Source organism: Electrona antarctica (assembly GCF_951216825.1).
Source record: "Electrona antarctica genome assembly, chromosome: 9".
In the NCBI taxonomy this organism is placed as follows: domain Eukaryota; kingdom Metazoa; phylum Chordata; class Actinopteri; order Myctophiformes; family Myctophidae; genus Electrona; species Electrona antarctica.
The window spans coordinates 35,041,855-35,068,333 of record NC_136790.1 but is presented as its reverse complement, the minus strand read 5'-3'; the positions used below and the strand labels follow the sequence as shown (position 1 = coordinate 35,068,333).

The 26,479-nt window shown below is 42.3% G+C and overlaps 1 protein-coding gene and 1 long non-coding RNA gene across 2 annotated transcripts; one reads left to right on the top strand and one right to left on the bottom strand.

The window, feature by feature from the left end:
- Positions 1-1,977: 1,977 nt before the first annotated feature.
- On the top strand, positions 1,978-26,162 carry smarcc2 (SWI/SNF related BAF chromatin remodeling complex subunit C2). Its single transcript, XM_079509915.1, has 26 exons — positions 1,978-2,103; positions 3,304-3,423; positions 3,581-3,666; positions 4,630-4,711; positions 5,515-5,607; positions 6,013-6,082; positions 6,200-6,269; positions 7,217-7,292; positions 9,052-9,296; positions 9,880-10,004; positions 11,731-11,784; positions 11,944-11,981; positions 12,203-12,333; positions 12,437-12,508; positions 13,834-13,947; positions 16,766-16,919; positions 17,448-17,564; positions 17,662-17,724; positions 18,359-18,617; positions 18,850-19,011; positions 19,176-19,237; positions 19,342-19,462; positions 19,547-19,710; positions 20,817-20,951; positions 21,482-21,911; positions 23,746-26,162. Exons 1-26 carry the CDS (start codon positions 1,993-1,995, stop codon positions 23,811-23,813), a joined length of 3,222 nt encoding a protein of 1,073 aa, XP_079366041.1. The 5' UTR covers positions 1,978-1,992; the 3' UTR covers positions 23,814-26,162.
- On the bottom strand, positions 6,138-13,961 carry LOC306929398. Its single transcript, XR_013790780.1, has 3 exons — positions 13,871-13,961; positions 9,859-9,971; positions 6,138-6,276 (listed from the first exon to the last, which is right to left on the bottom strand). It is a non-coding gene; the product is annotated as an uncharacterized lncRNA (long non-coding RNA).
- Positions 26,163-26,479: the final 317 nt, after the last annotated feature.

Genomic DNA, 26,479 nt, shown 5'->3' with positions numbered 1-26,479 from the left:
TAGAACTTTGGAACTTGACAAAGCCACACCTCCATATCATTATTGTGCAGTAATTCAGTTGACATTTAACACTGCCAGGTGCTCCCTGGCACCGTTATCCTTTGTTTACAACAGTATGGATTGATTGTTGTCATTGTACCTTTGCAAGCTGAGCTGTGTGTATATGTTATATTATATATGATTATCAGCATAGATTTACTCTGCCATAGAAGACCATGAAACACAATAAAAATGTCAGGACTATTACTGTGCCAGTGAGTTTGAGTAACGTTGCTTTCTTTACCACTTGCATTTGCGTCAAACCAAAATCTGATTTAACTACCTGCTGATATCTATGGTGAACAGAACCTGGTTACCATCAGACAGATTAGATATCTCTTGGAAACAAGAAAGCCAAAACTCATATTCTGACATTTGGGAGCTGATCCACTGATATTAATATTCATAATATATCCTATAGCCTACTGTACATATAAACAGGAGGTTGATTTTGTAAATATTGAGGACTCATTCAGATCTGTTAGTAGTGCTAGAAAATAAAGTTCATTAGGGTGTAAGAAGGAAAAAAAGCAAGAATGTAAGCATACATTTAATCAATCAAACATAGCAAACATTGATGCTAAAGCAGCTCCCAAGTGTTAAGCTTGATACTACTGTTGGAAGTTTATAGTTATTGGTATTCTAGCTTCAGGGGAGAGATACTCGTGTTCAGAAACATTGATTCAACTGCCTCTAGGGTCGTATACTGTAGGAATAACATGAATTTAGTTTTAGAGCAGACATCCACTTTAAGACGTGCCACTATTCTGTCCATTCTGCCCTCAGCAAACCCCCAGGTAAAGCGTTGGCTGAACAGAGGTCTCAGCTCGATGAAATAAAAACAAGGAGACAGACCTTTAATTAAATGTGAGAGGTAAGCCTATATTCTGAATATGAAGGTTTATGCTGAATTTGGTGCACATGGGGAGGTCTGGGAGATGTTTAATGGGGGGGGGGGGTTCTTTTAACTTCAGCAGCCTCTCTCTCTCTCTCTCTCTCTCTCTGTGTCCCTGTGCTCACTTCTAGCAGATTCCAGTGTAGAGTTAATTGGACGGGGGAGAGGGCTGGAGAGGGAAGCGTGTAGCCCCATTAGCAATCCCCACATGGAACCCTGAGCTGAGAGGATCACAGACTTACAAATAGAAGGATTAAAATAATCAATAGACTTCACACCTCTCTCTCTCTCTCTCTCTCTCCCTCTAGTAATGAAGATTAACAAGAGGACGATGTTATTGAAAACGTATCTTTGAGGTCTAACTTTGTATGCATTGAAGAAATTAAATTAATTGAAAATAGTACCACAGACGAATAACAGTCTAAGTCCACACTATTGATCCATAATATATAAATGATAGATAAGGGTTCAGGACAACGAGGCCTTTTCGTGGAGGGGTCAGTCTGAAATTTGGACTTAGACTGTTTAGCTTATAGGAAAATACATCATAGAAGTGTCTATTTGTAAGTCTCTAAATGTTTTGATGAATTGAACATGGTGGACCCTCTTGTAAACAAGTGTAATGCTTAATTGGGTCGTCCACTCACAGTTAGTGTTTGTATTGAGTTTGTGCTTGAAATGTACTGTAATTCTGCAAACTGTGAATAAATATTTCAATCAATCAATCAATCAAAAGGTGTCCATCTACTCAGTCATTTAAAAAAAAGGTTTTTAGAATTAGACAAGCCAAGGCAACAGTAGTGGATATGCTCCCTTTTTTTTTTAAACATTTGGAATTTAGCTTTTGATGAACTTTTGATGTGGCCCCTTACCCCAATGTTACTAAAAAACATTATTATTACAGAATAGTCAATTTTTATATCTTGTAATGACATTGTTTGCACAACTACGCCACCTCGCGTGCATTCACTGTTATTACAGCAGCCTTTGAGAGGTCGCAGTAGCGTTTCTTCGTCGCTGCGCGGCAGTCGACGTCGGCAAGTTGTCTGCAGGCAAAGATGGCGGTGCGGAAGAAAGACGGCGGCCCGAATGTAAAATATTTTGAAGCGTCTGACACCGTTTCGCAGTTCGATAATGTCCGCGTGTGGCTGGGAAAGAATTACAAAAAGGTACCGATTCGTTTGACTCTTTACCGTTGCGTTTCACGCACTGTATGATTTTACAATGAGCTGTGCGGTTCTCCATGTCTTCCTTCGGCGAAAAGGAGTGACAAAGAGAGAGGAGGGAGGGTGTGAGATGATGATGGGTTGCAGAATGTCCAGCTGTTTTAATCCACATGAGCCGGAATACAAAAGGATGCTGAGGCGACGACGTCCTCCGTAGATGCATGCGTCAATGAGATTGTCGCTATGCACGTTTATGTATGATCTAACGCAAATCTAGGACATATTTTATCCGGGAATATGTATTTATGGCAAAAAAGGGGGGTACATAATAGCCTGCCTGCCTGCTGCTAGCTAGCCAGACAGCTAGCAGTAATTTGAGTGTACAGTTAATAGTGGCTGCTGCTGCTGGCTGGCCCCGGTGCCCAAATCCAGATGTTGCCTTTTCTGTGGCGCGCTTATCTGTCTGCAATCATGGCCTGTTACTGGGGGAGACACTGCGAGTGATGCAAAATTGCAAAAACAAGAAGGAAAAAAAAACATTCTTTGTTCATAATTGTTTTATACAGAAAGATCTTACTTAGATGTGAGAGCTTCATATTTTATAGAACCCAAATCAGATCAAATGGTTTTGCGTCATCATGTGTGACCTAACTCACAGTAGCCTATACAGAGGAAAAATTATAACACAGCCGAGGCAGCATTGCTTTTGATTGATTGAATACTGCTAAAATGCTATGCTAAAAATATTAACCCCAATAAAGCACACACACACACACACACACACACACACACACACACACACACACACACACACACGCACACACACATATACATGTATATATTGTCACACAAGTAGTGAAAATAGCAGGCTCAGCTCAGCGTTACTCAGCTATTACGTTGCTATTACTTTATTTTTAATTTTCATAATAATCACAAAGCACAGTCTTTCGGACACAGGGGTCATCAATATGTCTACACGGCCGAGGCAAGACTTGGCCTGGTCTGTGGCAAATGTTGTCTTAATTTGATCATAACAATTACTGAATGTCAGTCTCCAGGTTTTCTTCAGAATAATGTAGTACAACACTATGTATGGCACATTATGAGTCCACTGGTATGTCTGGTAGATACTATATACTATTTGAACAACAAGTCTCTGTCTGTCCAGCCTGTTAATGTCTCCTTGTCCTCTGGCTTCCACAGTACATCCAGGCAGAGCCCCCCACCAACAAGTCTCTGTCCAGCCTGGTTGTCCAACTGCTTCAGTTCCAGGAGGAGGTGTTTGGACGCCATGTCAGCAACCCACCCCTCACTAAGCTACCAGTAGGTCTCATTCATTCATTCGTCCCACGTATTTTCACGCACGCACGCACGCACTCACGCAGGCACACATGCACATAAACAAACACACACACACACACACACACACTCTTTAACTACGTGACTCACCACTTTTTTCTTCATTATTTTGTGTCCACAGATGAAATGTTTTCTGGACTTTAAATCTGGAGGGGCTCTCTGCCACATATTGGCTGCCGCCTACAAGTTCAAGAGCGACCAGGGATGGTAAGAGTTTCATTCTAGCTCGCCTAATGTTAGAAATGCATATGATCCCATCTTCGTTGAAGTGGGGAGAGACACATTTAATATTATGTCTAGATCAGGGGTCTCCAACTTTATTAAGAGAGCTATTTTGAGGGGGAAAATATGGCAGCGACTTGTTTGATATAAAACAATTCAATCAGTTACACAATAACACATACAATATATTACTGCCTACTTCATTGCCATACAAGTGTATGTTTGTGCGACATTCTTATGAATAAAATCGTATTCGTGCTAGTCTGCCTCACAGACATTGCAACATTCCTACCAAATACTCTTACAAGCTGGTTTTGTTGGGAAAACAAAATAAATAGAAAATTAAAAACACCACGTTTTCTTACTGTCCGCTATGCTGGCTCCACATATCAAGCTACCACTTTTCTCTTCACGTTTGTGAAGAAAAGGTGTTTTCTTCTTGGAACTGGTATTATCCACCATGACTGAACACTTACTGCTAAAATTTAGCAGATACAGTACAGCTGCTAAATCTCTATTTAGCAGATACAGTACAGCTGCTAAATCTCTATTTAGCAGCTAAATAGAGAGTACAGTGTGTGCTAACTAGAGAGAGTGCACAATGTGTGATGCTAACTAGAGAGGTCAAGGTCAAGTTTATTTGTTTGCCCCAAACTGGGAAATTCATTTTACAGCAGATAAAAAACCCCTCTAAAAACACAGTAAAACATACATAAACAAGAACAGACATACGAGACTGCATAATTCACGCTTACTAGAAAGTGCACAATGCATGCAGAAATGTATTTCTGTGAGCATTCTTTGTCAAGCCAGTTAGTAACTTGATTTGCCTGTCTTCATCATGACCTATGTGTTGGAGACCACTGATCTAGCTGGGTGTTTGACTATACAGTATCAAGTATACAGTATTGCTGTTTCATGTGTAACTCCAGTCTAATTTCCTGGTAGGCGCAGGTTTGACTTCCAGAATCCGTCGAGGATGGACCGTAATGTGGAGATGTTCATGACCATAGAGAAGTCTCTAGTGCAGGTAAGTCTCCTTTCTTGTGGAACATCACTTCTTTACACTACAATTTTGAAACTGTGTTAAAATGTGAATGATTCTCTCACTCTTACTGTTTTTAGGTGTATTGTTTATGTAGGGTTTTTTACATAGTTGACTGAGTGTCAGTGATCAGTGTTGATTCCATCGACTATGATGAAAGCAACGAATTGTGAGCTTGTAGTCGTACAGTAGATAGGCGATTTTCGACAGCAGTATAAATCAGGCATTATGACGCCCATCAAGGCCCGCCAAGATACATTTCAGTCAACTAAATCAATTGTAGATTTAGTCGACTAAAATCACATGATATTTAGTTGACTAAAAGTAGACTAAAACATTTTAGATGACTAAAATGACTACAACTAATTCTAAATGACATTTTATTCAAAAGATTTTACTAAAACGAAATCAAAATTTGCTGTCAAAATCAACAGTAGATCTGCTGATATGAAAACTGCTAGAGTCTCACAGAAAGTCATCATCCAATCATGTGACCTACTACAGTAACCAGTAATCCTGCACTGCGGGCCTCCATCACTTAACAGTGATTTGACAAAGCAATTTTCAAATGGAAGCCTTTTCATAAGCAGCCAAAAAACAACATCTAGCAGAGACCAAATTTATATTCCACTGCAGATTCTGCCAAGAGTCATTAGTCACTCCAATAGAAGACATGCTAGTGTTTTCTCTCTCCTTTTTTAATCTCCTGTGTACACACTATACACACAGCATAATTATTTTTATAATTAATTCTTCTTCTCTCGTTTTCTGTGTTTCTCCACCACCAGAACAACTGTTTGACTCGACCCGTCATCTGCCTGGGTTCAGACATAGAGCCCAAGCTACTGGGCAAACTGAAGGACATCATTAAGAGACATCAGGTAGGAGTTTTATTCCTTCTTTCTTGTTTCACAGAGGATCCCAGATTAAAAAGTAACTTTTCATAACAAGTGGCGATATCCAATCATTAAAATGACATTCATGAATGTAGGCTCGACCAGTTGATCTATTAGACCAGTGGTTTTCAAACGTACTTGTATTGTGTCCAATTCAATAATTACAATTTAGGCAGCCGCATTTAGCAGAGTGACTTACAGTAAGCAAGAACAGGACAAGGTAATACATCAAATGCATACAAATAGTAATCTAGGATCATGAGTAAACCAGGAAGCTATCATCAGTCTATCAGTAAAATCAGTTACGGTTTGAGAACCACTGTATTAAACCGTTCCATTTGGCTTTCACCTTGCCTTTCCATTATTTGTGACTTGACTTTTCTGTTGCAGGGTTCAGTGACTGAGGACAAGACTACCAGCTCCCATGTGGTGGTTCCTATTCCTACCAGTCTGGAGGAAGGTGAGGCTAACTTGAGGAATTGCCTTAATTATTTTTTCACTGGAGATTTGATTGTGAATTATGTTGCATTAGTAACTGTCCAGCTTTGAGATAATATTCTCTTCTGTCCTGCTTCAGAAGAGTGGGTGCGTCCTGTGATGAAGAGAGACAAGCAGGTGCTGCTCCATTGGGGCTATTATCCAGACAGGTGGGTTCTGAGTATGGATAATAAACGGAGTAGAAGGCGTAAACATGTTTCGACCAGCAACTGGTCTTCATCAGGGCAAGTATGAAGTCCTGAGAGGAGCCCTGATCGCTCCTCTTTTACTAGGTAATCAAACTAAACGATGTAATCTATAATAAAACATAATCAGTAGTAATTAGCAATTGATCCCAGTTTTGGTCATGTCATTGTAGGCGAAAAGTTGGAAATTATTTAAAAGAAATTGAGAAAAAGCACAGAACACCAGCACATTATACATGAACACCACATCCCATAATAACTTGAGTGACAGTTGCTGTCTCCTTTTTTAATTGTACAAACCAAAATGTGTCAAATGCTTTGCTGTGTTGTTCAGCTGCTATGGCAGTATGGCATCTTTTCTATACATTGAAGCTGCATATTTTGTTCCTGTGATATTGCAGCAAGCCCACACTTGTTTTCTATTATCTATGTATTAAGCACTGTAACAGAGCTTCATCGCACGCACGCATACGCGCACACACGCACGCACGCACGCACGCACGCACACACGCACGCACACACGCACGCACACACATACATGTAATTTACTGTACAACAGTATTTGCACTGTATCCTACTGTAGTATGTCCTTTGGGGTGGCAGTGGCAGTGCCTATCGAAAGGTTCCCTGTTCATTCCCCGGCTCCCCTTGGCTTACTGCCGAAGTGTCCTTGAGCAAGACATTTAACCCCTAACTGCTCCCGGTGAGCAGGTTTGTGCCTTGCACGCTCTGCCGTCGGTGTGAATGGGTGAATATAAACCACGTTGTAGAGCTCTTTGGCTGAAGGTGCTATATAAATGCACCATTTACAATCTGTATTTGTCCTTCATGACCTTTCTTCCCCCACACTTGTTTCCTCTGTCTCATCTGACCCTCATCTGACCTCTGACCTGGTTCCTCTGTTTGTTCAGTTATGACACGTGGATCTCGGCCAGTGAGGTGGAGGCTGCAGTGGAGGACGCTCCCAGCGCAGAAAAACCCAGGAAGGTCAGCATCATCATCACAGCTCATCCCCCGCCGCACATATCTTTGTGCCTTTTGTATGTTGTTGTTTTATAGACCGGTGGTTCGCAAACCTTTTTTTAAATTTCAAGGACCACTAACGGTCCATTTGGGTCCATGTGTACACTGTCAGAGTTACAGACCTGTACGGTTCCATTTGGCAGAAGGAGCGAGTGCATTCTCCGGTGTGTGTGTAAGGTGATACTCCACTGCCGCTCTGTTCCACGGGAGTGTCCATCCGTTCGGCGGCCAACGCCGCAACTGCCGATAACAGCTGTGGCTCCCGACATGCTTTGCCAGTTAAAAATCACCCGTGTCTTCCCTGTGAATTTAGGGTTCGGGTTTGGGGTAGGGTGTCAGCGTCGCTGGTTAAAAATCATCCGTGTCTTCCCTGTGAGGTTTGGGGTAGGGTGTCAGCGTTGCTGGTTAAAAATCCCTCGTGTCTTCCCTGTGAGGTTTGGGGTAGGGTGTCAGTGTTGCTGATTAAAACTCACCTGTGGCTCCTGACATGTGCTGCCAGGATGACATGCGCACCCTGGATTAATCGGAGAGTCCGATCGAGGTCATATCATAACTAGTCAGATCTGGCCCAGAATAAGCTATATTATTTCAACTGGTGAAGACGTCCTGGAAATGATGTAAAGATCATCCCCATATGGGCTGTGATCTGCCTAGTCCTGAACGTCACCGGAGGACGTCATCATAACGTTATCATGACGCCATTTGGCTTGCTGGGTAGGGTGTCGGACTGCTGCCGCTGGTGGTGGAAAAAATGCACTCACTCTCTCTCCTGCCGCGGCTACTATCGACAGTTGGCGCCTGGGCTGGTGCCGGAAAATGCACTCGCTCTCTCCTATTTGGAACCCCTAGGTTCCCCGGGCCCCACTTTGAGAACCACTGTTGTAGTATACATACTGTAGATAAGCACTACATTTTTATATTACTCCATTCAAATATGAAGTACAATTGCAAATTGCCAGCTTGACTACCAGAACTTACACTGGGATGTCACTGCTGTGAATTATAGTTCCAGTCTTTGAATACTGATAGTATCTCTATATGGACAGTAGTACACGCTGTTCTGTTGCTTTATTTTTAATAGTTTTACTATTGTATTATATTTATTTTAAGCTCTAGTTTCTAGACAATCTAATTACGTTAACTATTTTATTTCCATATTGGCTGTGTCCTAACTCTCCTGTTTGTTCCCTAGTATTACCTTATTTCCTCTCTTGGTTAGATCTTAATCAGGTTTATTTCATGGTGTCCTATTTGTAGATGTATTTTTATCTGTCTTGCATGTCGTTTGATTTTAGGCTGTTCTTTGTAAAGCAACTTTGTAACCTTGTTTTGAAAAACATGCAACAAACTAATCTAATGTATTATAAAGATAATCGATTTTGTTGAATAAAACGTTTGTTTCAAAACGTTATCCCTAAAAAAGATGAAAATATCAGCTCTACAAGCTCACAACACATTGCAGCGTGATGTGTTCCATTTGATAAAACTGATTTATAAAATAATTTAAAAAAACGTCTTGATTATTTGATTACCGGTAATCAAAAACATAATTGATTGAATAATAGCTAAGAAACAATCTATATGCAGCCCTAATGTAAACGGCTTCTCAGCTCAGTTTGTGACTTGAATGAAATGTCACTGAAATGCTGGTTAGAGAATCTATGAGTTCACGTGTGTGACTGACAATAACTTCCATGTCTTCTGCTGTTGCTGTCCGCCACAGGTCCACGCCAAGTGGATCCTAGACCTGGACCAGTACAACGAGTGGATGAACGAGGAGGACTACGAGGTGGGAGAGGCGGGCCCCAAGAGGAAGAGGATCTCGGCCAAGACCCTGACGGACGAGGTGACCACGCCGGACGAGCGGCGCGACAAGAAGCCCGGCAGCGCCAAGAAGAGGAAGCGGTCCCCGTCGCCGTCCCCAACGCCTCCCCCGCAGGAGAGCAAGAAGAAGAACACCAAGAAAGGGTGTGTGAACTTTGTGTGTCGTCAGTGGTGCATCTGTACGACGACAATGTTCCCGTCTAGAACCCTGTGTTGCTGTCACAGCTAAACCACTAGTGTCAGAGTCTGTGCATCAGTGGTTCTCAAACATTTTCATGTCAAGGACACCTAAATGGATGTGCATTTGTGCAGCAAAACACCATTTGAAAAGATTTGGTGCCAGAGTCCAGGGACCCCATAAGAGAAGATTTGTCTACTCGACATATGGCAATTGCTCACATCACGATGTGATGCGTCATGAGCGAGTAGATCGTCTATTTTTGAATAGACGAAAGATCAAATGGGCTTAAAGGAATAGTTCACCCCCAAAATGACTTATTTTCCTATTACTCACCCCATGGAGGCTTGAATTCATGGATATTATTTTTTGTTTTTGTCACATTCCTAAGCCAATAGTGGTTACCTTTGGAGACACAAAGGAGACTCTTTGTGTCTCCATAGGGAACCACTATCCCTTTAAATGCCAAGGACCTCTGGGGGATCCATGGACCCCTCCTTTGAAGAACCAGTGTTGTACATAACTTACCTTTTATCTGTTGGACGACAGGCCGACCACTCCATACACCAAGTCCAAACGTGGTCAGAGAGAGGAGGAGCAAGAGGACCTCACTAAGGACCTGGACGAAGCTTCTCCTGTACCTGCAACAGAGGAGGGCAACCCAGCTAAGACAAGTAAACACTAGCACTGTGTTGTTGTATGTAACAGAGGAGGGCAACCCAGCTAAGACAAGTAAACACTAGCACTGTGTTGTTGTATGTAACAGAGGAGGGCAACCCCGCTAATACAAGTAAACAGCACTGTGTTGTATGTAACAGAGGAGGAAAACCCCGCTAATACAAGTAAACAGCACTGTGTTGTATGTAACAGAGGAGGGCAACCCCGCTAATACAAGTAAACAGCACTGTGTTGTATGTAACAGAGGAGAGCAACCCCGCTAATACAAGTAAACAGCACTGTGTTGTATGTAAACAGAGGAGGGCAACCCCGCTAATACAAGTAAACAGCACTGTGTTGTATGTAACAGAGGAGGGCAACCCCACTAATACAAGTAAACAGCACTATGTTGTTGTATGTAACAGAGGAGGGCAACCCCACTAATACAAGTAAACAGCACTGTGTTGTATGTAACAGAGGAGGGCAACCCCGCTAATACAAGTAAACAGCACTGTGTTGTATGTAACAGAGGAGGGCAACCCCACTAATACAAGTAAACAGCACTGTGTTGTATGTAACAGAGGAGGGCAACCCCACTAATACAAGTAAACAGCACTGTGTTGTATGTAACAGAGGAGAGCAACCCCGCTAATACAAGTAAACAGCACTGTGTTGTATGTAACAGAGGAGGGCAACCACGCTAATACAAGTAAACAGCACTGTGTTGTATGTAACAGAGGAGGGCAACCACGCTAATACAAGTAAACAGCACTGTGTTGTTGTATGTAACAGAGGAGGGCAACCCCGCTAATACAAGTAAACGGCACTGTGTTGTATGTAACAGAGGAGGGCAACCCCGCTAATACAAGTAAACAGCACTGTGTTGTATGTAACAGAGGAGGGCAACCACGCTAATACAAGTAAACAGCACTGTGTTGTATGTAACAGAGGAGGGCAACCACGCTAATACAAGTAAACAGCACTGTGTTTTGTGTTGTATATGTACAGGGTTCCCATTCCCACTGTCATGGAATTCCTGGAGATATTATGAATAATAAAAATAATAATAATAAAAAAAATCCAGGCCTGGAAAAGGTTTGGAATTAATCAAATGTTTTGGAATATAATTTACAGTTTTTTGGCCATTGATTTTTTTTTTAACAAACCAAAAAACATGTCTTAGCATTAGGTGAAATGCCTAATGTATACAGGACGTCACGTGACAAAAATAATAGATCTACAACATACATCGATATGTTGCACCGTGATGTTGTTAGCTTGTAGATCTGTTCTGTTTGTCACTTGACAGCTTAGCTCGAGTCTGTCTCGATGCATTGTGTAAGCCTCATTATTGCAACATATGATATATGTGCTATAGGCCTGGAAATGGGGTAAAATATATTGGAAAAGTTTTGAAAATGCATTGTTAAGAATGTGTGGGAACCCTCTGTAGACCCTCATCCATAACAAATACAGTTTACAACTGTAGGCTTTTAGAAGACGCTTTTACTTACAAGTGCGAGTAGGGCGGCAACAACAGTTACTCAAACAAATCGATTTATGGTAGGTTATAAAATATAATCGATATTCGATTATTTTGAAAATAAGATACAAGCTAAACAATGAACCCAGCTCTGTCGAAACAACGCATGCACAATAACTTTAATATAACAAGAACACCCATTACTAAAAAAAAGAGATTAGCGTGAAAGGGAATGTAATGCTTTTTCTTTATCTTCATAGATAACACTAAGAGAGACTCTGACTCCACCCCAGTAAAAGGAGGAACAGACATGGGTGAGTTCCTTAATCTGATTACTTTACTTTTCATTCAGAGTTAAACTGCTCAGTTTAACTGCTATTATTAGATCATAGTAGAATTGAACCATTCATTATTAGATCATAGTATAGTTAAACCAGGTTTCATGTACCCATGTGTTTTTCTGACTTGTGTAGATGAGCAAGAAGATGAGTCTATGGAGACGGCAGGAAAGGTAAGCTCAAAGTGGAAAGTAAAAGTTGTAAAAGTGATGCTTTTGAATCTTGCAGAAGTCTGAAGCCTGATTCATACTTTGTCGCAAGACAGCATCACCGGCCGACAATAGGCAAGCACGTGGGCTGATAGGTCGCCTATTGTCAGTGGGCGACCCCTTTGTGTGACAGTGACAGAGCATACATTTGGTATGACTCTGCTTCTGAACTTCTGTACCGACAGGAGGAGGAAGAAGGCTCTCCAAGTGTTAAGGGTGAGCCAGTGAAAGGCTCAGACCTCCATGAGGACAATGTCACTGAACAGACCCATCACATCATCATCCCCAGCTATGCTGCGTGGTTCGACTATAACAGGTAATAAAGCTCTGTCACCCGCACGGATAATATGGAGTTGCAAAGCTACAAATCAATTGATCGGGTGTACAGACTTGTGATGTAAAGTTTTGTCTTCCCTCAGTGTTCATGCAATCGAGCGCAGAGCACTCCCTGAGTTCTTTAATGGCAAGAACAAATCCAAAACTCCGGAGATGTGAGTATTCTTTAGGACAATTGCTATTATCATTTTGTATCACTTCTCTTTGACATATTTTTAACAACTAAAAATCTTGTCTCCAATCTTTAGTCTTTTTCCTAAATTAGTGGCTTACTTTGTCATTATGACGAAGTGTTGAGCAAAAGTAATAAAGAAAATATAGCTGCAAGCCAAGCACGAAGGCAATAAGCAATAAGAACAATATACACAATAAGCCATAGAAACATGGAAGACTGAACTTGAGAAAAAGAAGACCATGTAATTGTGACAGGGTCGGTTTTAATTATGGGGGGGGGGGGGCTCTTGCCTTTGTGTTCCAAAGGCAAGAGCTATACCGACTGAGCTATCCGGACACAATCAGTTGTTGTATTGTTAACAGCAAAATCATTCAGTGTTTTTGATGACAATTATGTGTCTCCCGTTTGTTTTTACATGTCATTATCCATTACTATAGTGTGTTTGCTGTTCATGTTTTCATGTACAAACTTCTCTTCAACTGGGATTTCAGATAATGGTCCATAGATTGTGTGTAGAACGTTTCATGCAAATTGCAGGCAGAAAATCAGGTATAAGCATACTGGTCAAAGTGACAGATGTGTTCCCCATGAGTCAAGGAACATGTGGAAACAAGTGCCATGACTTTTGGCTAAACGAGGCATGAGTTATGCCTGTTCAAAGGTTTCATTTTAAAAAGAAATGCTATAGTGACCTCCTTTGGCCAACTGGTTTCAGTGCTATTTGGCATGACCCTCTACTATACTGTAAACTAAAGTTTCATAGTTTTGCATTTTCCATTAAGTGCTATAGTGCCACCGCTTGGGCAATTGTCATGGGCTTCGCGAAAACCGACTGCACGGTTCCACCAAAACTGCTATTTTTGGTGGGAGAAGGAGAAGAAGAAAAAAACAGTCATAAATAATAAGGGACCAAGTCGGGACTGCTTGGTCCCTTAAATAGCCGATCTACACGTTCACAGTGCATCACGATGCTATGTTTCATGAACAGCTATTGTCGGTATGAAACTTATTCGCCAATAATGCCCAGGCCAGAACAGAGACACCACTTTGAAAGTGGTGAAGTCTGTCTGTGGGGTTCTATAAATATTGAACCAATGGAAAGTATTAACAAGAGCTTGTGAGTTGTGACTAAATAACTACTTTAGGTCCACTGGAACACAGGTTCTTATTTCCATTCCATGAAAAGCGTTTAACATATAGGGTTTCCCACCCGACAGTGACGATATTTATCTAATCACAGAGATTCAGTTTTGTGGGGTAAATCCTGCTGTGGACATCTTGTCAATCATTTCTGTGTTTTGACAGTTACCTAGCCTACAGGAACTTCATGATTGACACCTACCGGCTGAACCCCCAGGAGTATCTGACCTCCACTGCATGCCGCAGGAATCTGGCAGGAGATGTGTGTGCCATCATGAGGTCAGTGGAATATCTGAACGGGAAGTGTAATATAATAATTACAATAAACAGAAATGCTGTTAAAACCCATGCATAGTCAGGTATAACAGTCAGAACCATAAAATTGTATGTCGTCGTAAGGTCCTGTACTTAGTCAGTAATTCTTTATACTGTATTGACACTGGGTGAAAAAAATGGCAAAAACTGTATTGCAGACCAAAAGGAAAACACAAAGCTGTTGCTTTTGAAATTAAATTGCAATATCTTTATCTGACTTAAACTGGATCAAACAAAAATAATAATTCAATTCAAATGAACAATCAAGATTTCCAAATACAAATGTTAATGTTAATGTTAATGTTAATGTTAATGTTAATGTTAATGTTAATTGGTACCGAGCTTACCGTCAGAAATGTTTGACCAAACTTCCTTTCTTCCCCTTCACAAAGTTCTTCGGTCAAACTACTCAGTGGTCTAACAAGTTCTGATTCTGGTTTAGTATTGGCCTTAAAAGAGTCTCTTTGACAAACAAACACCACCAAACACTCTTTATGATACCTAAAATGGAAACCCTGGCCGCCTCACTTCCTGTACTTTTATAGATATTCCTGGTACCACACTTCCTGGAACTATTGCTAACATGATTTTCCCCACAGCTCCCCCTATGATCAAACCTTGTCAATTTACAATTTAGGCATTTAGCAGACTCTCTTAATCCAGAGCGATTTACAATAAGCAATAACAAAAAAGCATGGCATACAACACATACATAAAAAGTAGTTATCATGAAACATGGGTAAGTGAAGAGCGTAACAGTGGAGTATCTATAATGAAACTATATATATAAACTATGCATACTATACTATATTATACTATACATATGTACTATAAAGTGCTATGACTACATAAAATGCAATTCTAGTGCTGTCTACGTAACATGCTATAAGTCTGTATAAAATGCTATCTAAGTCTACATAAAGTGCTATCTAAGGGGCTAGGGCAAGTCCTACGGGCCATGATGGAGTCTGAAAAGATGGGTTTTCAGACTACGGCGGAAGATTGGGAGTGAGGCTGCAGTTCTGACTGCAATGGGAAGTGCATTCCATAGTTTTGGAGCCAGAAGGGAGAAGAGTTTGCGACGTGTGGAGCGTTGTCCCGGCGTTTTTAGTGAAGGTACTTCCAGCTCCCCTGCGTTGGCTGTTCTGAGTGTGCGGGAGGGTTTGTAGGGTTCGATCATACTTGTGAGATATGGGGAAGCCATGCCTTTGGTTGCTTTGAATGCCAGCATCAGAGTTTTGTATTCTGTGCCGGCAGCGACCGGGAGACAATGGAGGAAGCGGAGAAGGGGGGAGACGTGTGTGGGTGGCTGGTTGAAGACCAAGCGAGCTGCGGCATTTTGGATCAGTTGGAGAGGCTTAAGTGCACATGCCAGTAGGCCAGTAAGGAGGGAGTTACAATTGTCAAGTTTTGACAAGACTGTTGTCTGGATTAGGAGCTGGGCTGACTCCTGGGTGAAGAACGGTCTAATTCGTCGTATGTTATAGAGTGTAAACCTACAGTATCGAGTGTCAGTTGTGATGTGTGTTTTGAACGAGAGCTGACTGTCCAGGACAACACCAAGGTTCCTGTCGGGACAGACGTTACTAGGGCGTTGTCTACGGAGATAGTTAGCTCCCGCATAGCGCAGGATTTAGCTGGGAAGAAGAGAAGCATAGTCTTGTCTGGGTTCAGCTTGAGGTGGTTGGAAGACATCCACTGTGAGATGTCAGCCAGGCATGCAGTGATGCGCTCTTCCACCCAGGTGGCAGAGGGGGGGAAGGATAGAAACAGTTGTGGGTCATCGGCATAGCAGTGATAGGATATATTGTGAGCAGAGATGATAGTGCAGAAGGGATTTAGTGTATAGTGAGAAAAGGAGGGGACCAAGTACAGATCCCTGTGGGACCCCAGTTTGGAGGGTATGGGGGATGATAGCAAAACTTTCCAAGAAACCTGGTAGGTCCGGTCCGAGAGGTAGGAGGAGAACCACTGCAGTGCCGTCCCGCCGATGCCTAGATCAGCTAGGGTGTCTAGGAGCAGCTGGTGGTTCACTGTGTCAAATGCTGCTGATAGGTCTAGAAGAATCAGGACGGCAGAGTGGGAGGCAGCCTGGGCAGCATGTAGTGCTTCTGTGACTGCGAGGAGTACAGTTTCCGTGAAGTGGGCCTTCTTGAATCCTGACTGGTTGGGATCCAGCAGGTAGTTCTGTGAGAGATGGAGAGAGAGCTGGTTAGAGACAACACATTCAAGGGTTTTTGAGAGAAAGGAAAGGAGTGATACCGGTCTGTAGTTCTTGACATCTGAGGGGTCAAGAGTTGGCTTCTTGAGGAGTGGCGATACCCTGGCTGACTTGAAGGCCGATGGGACCCAGCCTGAGGTTATTGAGGTGTTGATGATGGGGGTGATGAAGGGGAGGAGATCAGGTGCGATGGTCTGGAAGATTGGAGACGGGACGGGGTCGAGAGGACAGGTGGTGTCAACAGTAAATTAATGACCATGGTTTAACTACACAAAACAAAACATATTATTTATGGACATGCAACCCTAATGTCCAATTACAAATTAATTTGTTAGCAGGTGTATGCATGTGTGCTCCTCTTCAGTCTATAGGGCATGGGCGTGTTATGGCTTCCACCAATGTTACCTTACCTGTGACTGATTGGCTCCCTGTCAGGCATAGTTTTACTGAGGTTAGAGTTAAGGTTAAGTGATATCCATTAAGCACGAGGCATGGGCTTCTCAGGTCACCCTCCTACTAATTTTTCTTTTACTGATCCCCTCCCTCTATTTTTACCTGCAGGGTCCATGCCTTCTTGGAGCAATGGGGCCTCATCAACTACCAGGTGGACTCTGAGAGCAGGCCCACGCCCATGGGTCCTCCACCTACCTCTCACTTCCACGTCTTAGCAGACACTCCATCCAGCCTGGTGCCCCTGCAGCCCAAGGCTTCCCAGGTAGGTACACACTCACATGCACGTACAGCACACACATGCACACACACACACACACACACCCACTACGCTCGTTCTGATTGGTGATTTAATTAGATTGAATTAGATTGAAGGGAAAATCGGTTGTTTGAATAGAGGAGGCATTGATATTAAATAGATCGCTTTAATGTTTCACCTTTGGCATCTGAGTAAAACCCGTAATATTCCCAAATACCAGAAGTTATTTCTTTGATACTTTTCACCATCCGTGCTGTAATGTAACTTCCCCGTAAAAGACGACAGAGACGTATTCAATCCAATAATTTTAAACTCTCTCAATAGCAAGCTAATTTCAAATTTCAAATACATCTTTCCATCTCTCCCGTAAGTCCTCTAACCTTGTGCATGGTAAATCTTTACCATACATGGAATGATGTTTCAAATGTTTCATTGTGTTTTTCATTTGAAAATCAGTATTTTGTGTGACACTGTTGTGGCTAGACCATAGTATTTTTGATCTGTCCTTTCCCCCCCTCTTTATTTCCCCCGTAGACCCCTGCTCCCCAGCAGATGCTGTCCTTCCCAGATAAGGTGAAGGAGAAACCGGTAGACCTGCAGAACTTTGGCCTGCGGACGGACATGTACAGCAAGAAAACAACCTCTGCAAAGGTACAAGTCAGAGAAGATGTACACGTGAAGCTCCGACTGCTCTGTTGCACAATGACCTGATTTGTTTTTGTCTTGTCTTCGCATTTTTCTTTTCCAGAGTAAGAACACGGCGAGCTCCATGAGAGAATGGACTGAACAGGAGACACTGTTGCTACTCGAGGCAAGGATTTCCTCATCCTAATATAACACAGGGGGACATTTGTAGTCACATTGTTATGGGTCCATTTATTTTTTGTTTCCTACATTTTGATTTGAATTAATATTATTTAAAAATAATAATAATAATAATAAATAAACATTCTCAAAAAAGCTAAAAACGAATCATGAATTGAAGTAATTTCATGAATAACTAAAAGAAAAATCTAAGAAATTCCATAAATCAGAAAACAAATGTTTAAGCGCTCACAGCGGGGAGAAAAGTTGCTATTTTCATGTTTTTTTTTGCGGCTTTCGCCTTTGTTTTATATTTTTTATGGAGGGACAGACAGTAGGCTGACAGGAAATGGGGAGAGAGATGGGGGGAAGACATGCAGTAAAGGCCGTCGGGATCGGGAGTCGAACCCGCGGCACACTGCCAGACTGGATTACCAGCCAAGGTGCCTGGACCACTGAGCATGGCCCAGGCCTCTAATTTCTCTTTAGGGTCACAGGCTATAATGTTTGGGAACCACTGGCCTAATGTATATCAAATGGGGGTTTGTGGCCTAATGCATATCAAACTGGGGGTCCTTGAAATGAAAAAGGTTGAGAAGCAATCACTTGGCTAAACGATAGGCCCTCCTGTCCCCACGCAGGGCCTGGAGATGTACAAGGATGACTGGAACAAGGTGTCGGAGCACGTGGGGAGTCGCACCCAGGACGAGTGCATCCTCCACTTCCTGCGGTTGCCCATCGAGGACCCCTACCTGGAAGAGACCTCCACCACCCTGGGGCCGCTGGCCTACCAGCCAGTGCCCTTTAGCCAGGCAGGAAACCCCGTGATGAGCACCGTGGCCTTCCTCGCCTCCGTGGTAGACCCACGCGTTGCCTCTGCTGCAGCCAAATCTGCTCTAGGTGAGAAGCTGTTCAGCACTAATCTACCACTTAGATGGGCCGATAATCATTATCATCGTGATAAACACTTGCACTGTGTTATGTATTTCTACCCATGATATCATGTTACATAAAGCATAACCATCACCACCTAGAACATTGACTCCTATTTGCCGCATCGATTGCCGATTGATCCAGAATTCCAAGACAGACTTAAGTGGTTAACAATGTCACACCTCTGTCTCCATCTCAGAGGAGTTTTCACGAATGAAGGAAGAGGTTCCAGCGGCACTGGTGGAGGCTCATGTGCGGAGGGTGGAGGAGGCAGCTAGAGCCAGCGGCAGACAGGACCCACTCTATGGCCTGGAGGGGAGTGGCATCGCAGGTACTGGCCTGGAGGACGGAGACAAACCGGGTAGGACGGACCAACACACACACGAAGGCACGCGCTACGCAGGAGACTAAACAGACTCTGGGGAGAGATGCTTGACTAACTGATTGAGGGACAGACAGGAAGAGATGAAGCCAGAGAGAAAGTGAAATAATGGCTTCTGACTTCTCTTTTCTCTCACCCTGTAGAAGAAAGCAGTGAGGAAAGCAAGAGTGAGAGCCAATCTCAAGAGGAGAAGAGGGAGCCCAAGGTAGGGTTTCTGTTGGTTGGAAACTGTGCTTTCCCGTTGTGGTGGTGATTTGTTTCCATTTCCTCGAGCCTCACTGTGCTCTATCCTGTTCCGTCGGCCCACAGGAGAGCAAAGACGGAGCCATGGAGGAAGAGGAGAAACAGGGAGAGAACGGGAAGAAGGAGGAAGAGAGAGGGAGAGAGGCCGAAGGGGAGAGGGACACCGATAAAACAGACTCGGAGATGGGTGCGTCCATTTTGGGTGCGTCCATTTTGTGCTTGATTTTTCTTTTCTCCTCCAATTTGTGAAAGAACTTTTTGATCTGCTTAGGTGACGGAGAGAAGGAGAAAGATGGAAAGGAGGGAACAGAGGAGGGACAGCGAGAAGGAGACAGCGAGGGAGAAAGGAAGGCTAAAGTGGAGCGTGAAGTGGGAGAGGGGAACCTGGCCACGGCTGCTGCATCTGCCCTGGCTGCTGCTGCTGTGAAAGCTAAGGTACAACGTCCTCATATACACCGATAAATAACAGTGGATCAGGGGTAGAGCGGCCGCTTGGGAACCAGTTAGATCACGGATAATTGCTCCCGATGAGCAGGTTGGTGCCTTGCATTTGTAACGGGTTGTGTCTGTCTGACATGGCCACACAGGACTTGCTCTTACTCTTTACTTTGTAGCTCCTGGTTTGAACACATTGATACATGACACTAGTCAACTCGTCAACAGCACAGCAGCATACAGTACACACATCTGCAGCATGGAATTGATTTCCTCTGCTGAGGCAAACTACAATCATAGGATCATATTTAATTAATTTCTTTCTTCTTCTTTTTCATAGAGCACCTAGCCCATTGAGAGCTATTTTCTTATCTTACAGAACATTTCAAAAATCCACAAATAGATCATAAAACACTATAAGCCTATTATCAGACAATAAAAACCCTCATCCCTTACAAAACACCGGAATTCACAATGCTGGAATTACAACACAAAAATGTTTGCCATTCAACAAAGCCTACCAGGTTTGAAGACATTAATACATGATGATGACACTGCTCATCAACACAACAGTGCATACAGTACACACATCTGTGTAACAAAGAGAGAAAATAATTTATAGAAAGTACAAAATGCACCTACCTGCACAAAAAGGGACACTACATGCAGCTGCGCTTTTCATCCACCAGGTGGCTTTAGTACTCTACAATACATTAAAAGGCAAGCACATTGATTTTGTAGAAATTAATACAAAGATATTTCTAACTCTATTACACATGGTTTCCTGTGTATGAATGGGTGAATGTAATACACAATCTATGTAAAGTGCCTTGGATAAAGGCGCTATATAAATGCACCATTTACCATTCATTTTATTTAACAGACCATCTAGGGCACCTAACACCATTCTGATTGTTCGAGACATGTCACATTAATAAGGGGGTGCACAACATGATATAATGTACTTCTAATTAATGGAACTAGACCTCTGTGATTAGCTACACCTGGTGACAAAAATGCAACTGTAGTTAAAAAGCTTGTCATATCTGTATACTACGTCTATATGTATACTATCTTCTTCATGTTGCCTGTATTATTGTCCACAGCACCTGGCTGCAGTGGAGGAGAGGAAAATCAAATCACTGGTGGCGCTGCTGGTGGAAACCCAGATGAAGAAGTTGGAGATTAAATTACGACACTTTGAAGAACTGGAAACCATCATGGACAGAGAGAGGGAAGCGGTGAGTGTGGCATGTAGTTCTAGCTTGCCGATTATCGTGTGTGTGTTGTAGACGTCTGAAAATCTGTAACTCATGTACAGTTGGAGTCAGTGTTAATTTCGTCAACTAAATCTACGACAAATGTTCGTCGACTACCTGACGGAAACTAATTAAAAATATATTGACAGTTTTGTCAACAAATAAAAACTAGACTAAAATGTTCGGGAGGGACTAGTGGAGATGAGATCCAGTAGAACTAAAACACAAGTAATGTTATGTTTGGTTGTGCTCAGGTGGTGCGCTCTGAAAATATAAATAATAAATAAAAAATACAAGCTCTTTCAGCATTCAACCAAGAGAAAAATCAGCCATTATGACGGCATCAAGGCACTGACAAAATACATTTTTGTCAACAAAATCAACTGTATGTTATTACATTTAGTCTAAAACTAGACTAACACTTAAAGATTTCAGATAAATCTAATTGGAATTTCATTCAAAAGACTATGACTAAACTAAATAAAAGATTTGCTGTCAAAATCAATCACTAGTTGGAGTACCAGAGGCAGCAGCTGCTGGCGGACCGTCAGTCCTTCCACATGGAACAGCTGAAGTACGCCGAGATGAGGGCTCGTCAGCAGCACTTCCAGCAGATCCAGCACCAGCAGCACAGCCAGACGGGGGGGACGGGCGGCCCTCACCCCAACCAGGCTGCCACGGCCACCCCAGCGCCTCCGGGCTTGCCCACTGCCCAGCAGGCTCCCAGCACGCCCACACCGCAGCCTGCCCCCAGCCCCGCGCCGCCTGCCTCCTCTGGTGCGGCTGCCGAGTCCCAACCGTCCTCCGCAGTGTCTCACACTTCACCCCCGTGTCCCCCAGGACAGACCCCTGCCGTTGCTGCCTCCTCCACCACCTCCACCACCTCCACCACCACCACCCACTCCAGCTCCAGCTCCAGCACTACCCCAGCAGCACTCCATGGTGAGGAATGGCACACACACCTACCACAACAATAGCAAAATCAATGCAGTATGTTGCCGTTCTGAAACCTACATTATTACCCTATGTGATGACTCGAGTGTACGGACTGTTTAATAACTTAATTGACTTTATATTAATGTCAACAATTATTTAATGTGTGTGGCTAAATTGGACACCCAACTGCACACTCAATGTAGTCTCGCTTATGGCTCGTACACACTGCACGATATTTGCTCCGATTATGCTGTCGGGGACCATTTTTGGCTCTCGCCGACAAAACTCCCGATCTGACGCAAGATCGGGCTTTGATCGCCAAGGTTTTGCTCGCTGTGTGTGAAAGGCTCTGCGAGAAGATATAGCGCCGATAAAAGTGCTCGCCGACGCCTTCCTGACCGTTTCTGAATATCAAGCTGGTTTGATATTTGGCTCTGTCGCCGAATGGACATCGTACAGTATGAAATGGGTTGCAATCGCGTCCCGAGAAGTCCTGTATTACAGCCAATGAGAGCACAACTTCACAAGACAGCTGCATGTGCTCACTGCTCACAGCCACTATCTGTCTGTCTGTCGACTGTATCAATAGATGATCAGATGATAATATAACCTTTATTCCTTGGGTAAATCCCTGTCCTGTGTCGTACAACATGGTAGCTATTAGCCCAATGTTGCTGTAATAGTCTATAAAACCAACTCATTTCACTTGAATAATGTTGATAAAACCGCATCGGAGGAAACAAAAAGAGAGGCGTCGATCCTGTGTCGGTCTCGCGCTTGTATCACAGCATCCTGCACGTGTATCACAGCATCCTGCACGTGTATCACAGCATCCTGCACGTGTATCACAGCATCCTGCACGTGTATCACAGCATCCTGCACGTGCGTGCGATGTCAAAATGAATTGGAATAAAAAACAAATATAAAAAACAAATGATGTAGCCTACTGTATGTCAGGTCTGGATCGCAGTTGGTGAACTCTTGCAGTGGGTGATGCCTAGTTGGCGACCAATCGTTTAGTGTGAAAGCCACAACGATATAATGACAGTCGATTTAAAAAAAAAGACTCCTGTAGTGTGAAATAAATAACGATCTGATGACTCGCCGACAACTTTAAAACTCCTACAGTGTGTAGGGGCCATTAGCCAGACAACTATTCCACAATCTCAAATGCCATATAGTCTGGAACTGCACCTCTCGAAACCAGAGACAGGAAGCTGTCATCCGTTCACAAAAATATATCTTAAAATATCTTTACATTCAATTATTTTATTTCCTTTTCTGCTAACCAGAAAGCTATACTGTATATGATTTTGATTCTGATAAATTTGCGCGACTGTAAAGACCAAACGGAAGTGGGAAAGAGGGGTCCAGTGTTGCAAATATGCTGCGTTTTGCGTCCCTAGACGCAGAATATTTATAATGAGCACAACCTTGTCCCCTTCCGGGGGTCCCTGCCTGGACGCACTACCGTACTCAGCACTGTACAGTAACAAGAATCCACGTAAAATAATATTCGTGAAAATTTGCGGTAAAAAATAAATAAACGGACCACGGACCATCATTTTGCATGGCCGCATTAGACTTCATCAAAATATGACTCGTAACATTGTTGAAGTGGGACTCATACAATGTCCTTGGGACCCATCTAAAAGACCACCCCTGGGTCCCGGGACCAATTACATTGAAAACCTATTTACATCAATGGAGGTCATATCCGCTTTATCTCTTGATCATTTTCAGAGCTTCCGTGCTCCAGACTGTATGACGGAAGCATTTGTAAAAATGTGTATGTTGTATAAATTAGTCACAAGTATCTCTTTTGACCTTGACCCCTCAGAACCTAGTGCCCCTCTGCCAGGAGGGGACACACTGCACCCCTCAGCGCCAGTGCCCCCTCCACAGTGAGAGACAGAGAGAGAAACAATGTCCTGGGAAACTGACTGACTCTAACCACTCTGAAGCCTGCCTGTATCATCTGAAATGAAGAAATTATGAACTGAAGGAAGAGGACACATTTCTGACATATTCAATTTTTTTTGACAGGACATTTTGACGAGAAAGAAAGCAGCATTTTTGTTAAGGTCAAGCCAGCTCTATGTGAATTATCAGTCAGTAAAAAAGAAATCCCTGCAAATGCAGTCTATACAAGAAAATGCCAATGAAGAACACTCGGTTTCAAACAAAACACGCCCTTAGCTCATACACTGACGTATGATGCATTCTAATGTTCCCCATAACACTAGAGGTGTGGTGAACTGGGAAAGAGTCTTACAAATATGCTTTGACCCAAGGATACAAAGAGAAGTTCATGACCCCATTTGATATTTTTTATGTTTTGACCATTGGTGCTTTATTGATTTCTTCAACAACTTACATGAGTTCCCATGCTCAACAATCTTTTCCAGCAGTAGCTACAATATTGTCCCATTGTAGTTCCCATTGTTAACTAAAAGATAAGGAAGGAAAAAAGTATATTTGCACTTTGTATATGTTTCCCCTAGTCTTTTTCAAAGACTTGAAGCATTAATGGCATTGAACTTAAGCACTTATTGTCCCGTTATTGTCTTATTACTTCATAATTAGAGTTTGGGAAACTCAATTTGACATGTTACTTTTCATCCTCCTTTGGTTCAAATAATGGCCTGTGATGAGTAGATTTTAGCTGGTGGTCACATTTCTGAAACCAACTGACCATATTCACATGGTGCCCGTAGGGTGGGTTTTCCCACCCCCTGAGGCCATGTGAATATGGTCAATTGCTCTCACCACTCTGTCTGACAGATGTGGAAACATTTCAATAAGAGTCACTTTTAAAATGACATAAGCTCAATTTGCCAACAGTTACGAAAATATTTAGTGTAAATTGAATTTTCTGTTACAATCCTGTTGCAAATGTTTTGTCCTTGAATAACAGTATGAAAACCATTCATAGTATTGATAGTTCAATATCCATGTGCCCTTAGTGACGCACAAGGGGACAGTTCAGTGTCCTAGAAGGATTTTACTTTTGGTATGCGATACCCCTGTAACGAGTTCACTTTTAAACAGACTGATACCATCTGAAGTAATATTACATTGGCATAGCATTAACTACAACTGCACGGTTTTTATTTTATTCACAGGGCCGTCAGATGAGGTCACTTGTGTTTGGTCTGGAGAACATTAAAGCATCCAGGTTGTAGTTTCGTGAGGAATGTACTTTCACTCAATAGAAATGACTGAACAGGTCTAAAAGACTCAAATAGCAATTCAATGGCGAAAGTCATCTCTAATCACAATTTGAGTTTTTTTGTTTTGTTTAATGAATTGAACCAAAATCTTTTTAGAATCATGTTGATCTCAAGTGTTGTATGTGATTTTTATTTTTTTTATACATCCAAATCTGGTTGCTTGGGAAATCAATGCATTTTAAGTAGTTTGTCTTTGTTAGATCAAAGGAATAATTCAGCTGTAAAAGACAAGGGATCTCGCACCTTAAACAGCTGACAATGGAGAATTTTGTCGTTAGTATCTGCAACAATATCCTCACTTTTTATCCTATCAATTTTTATATTTTTTACTGTCAGGTTTTCCATCTTATTTCTTTCATGTCTACATTATAACTGTATATTGTTATTACCTTTGTAGCCTATATCTACCCTCTCCACTCAGTATCATGTGTATGATTCTGTTTCAAGTTTTGAGACGTGACTGTGTGCGCATGTGTGAATATGTGAATGCATGCCATTACGATGATCTGTAACCCAGATATACTTCAGTTTTATCTGCTCAGTGCCATTTGTTTTATTATTTGTAACAGAGGCTGAAGTTTTATGATTGCTGATGTTCTTATACAAACTACTTAATTGCACACATGGCACATCACATCAGTGCCCTGAAATATAATCGGTGATGAAACTTGCAGTATGTCCAAACTTGCAGTATGTCCAGTCCAGATAGCCAGTATTAGAGACCCCACCACGGTTGTGATCATAAATGGACTTCTTTTGTCTGTTATTACTACATTGTGTGGATTTTGTGATTTAAAATAAGTGTGACTGTTCAGTTTCTGTTTGAGTATGTTTTTCACTATGCTGAAAGTAGCAGCAATTGCATTGATGATACATTAGAAATCAACTTTTCCTCAGTAAATCATCACGTAATTAATGTTGACAGTTAACTCTTGCAGTTTGTATTGAATGGCAAAATTTAAATATGTCCAAGGTTTACTTAAAAAGTGTTGGGGGTGGGGAAATAAATGAAAACGTGAAGGAGTCACTGCAAAAAAGTGGTTCATTATTGTGGCGAGTCAAGCTTAATATGCTAGTGCAAGCAATAGTATTAAACAGCATGGAGAGCTACTGTAAATGTTACTCTACACCGTAAAGTGAACTATAAAATGCTTAATATGAGGTCCTTATCACGAACGATGAAGAAAGCGGACCGACTGACTTTTGACCCAGTAAAACCTGGAATGCATCTGTGTCATTCTAGATTTTAACTCTTATGATTTAGGACATTTTATAACAGTGGTTCTCAAAAATAACAGATCTACAATCTCGCTTGTACATCTGCTCTTTTTGAATTGTTTG

What these genes read in the sequence shown, in the direction of transcription:
- smarcc2 (XM_079509915.1), top strand. Translation starts at nt 1,993, where the DNA reads ATGGCGGTGCGGAAGAAAGACGGCGGCCCGAATGTAAAATATTTTGAA. An exon ending in ACATCATTAAGAGACATCAG is followed by an intron (nt 5,608 to 6,012) that starts GTAGGAGTTTTA and finishes TTTCTGTTGCAG; the next exon opens with GGTTCAGTGACTGAGGACAA. An exon ending in GGGCAACCCAGCTAAGACAA is followed by an intron (nt 10,005 to 11,730) that starts GTAAACACTAGC and finishes TTATCTTCATAG; the next exon opens with ATAACACTAAGAGAGACTCT.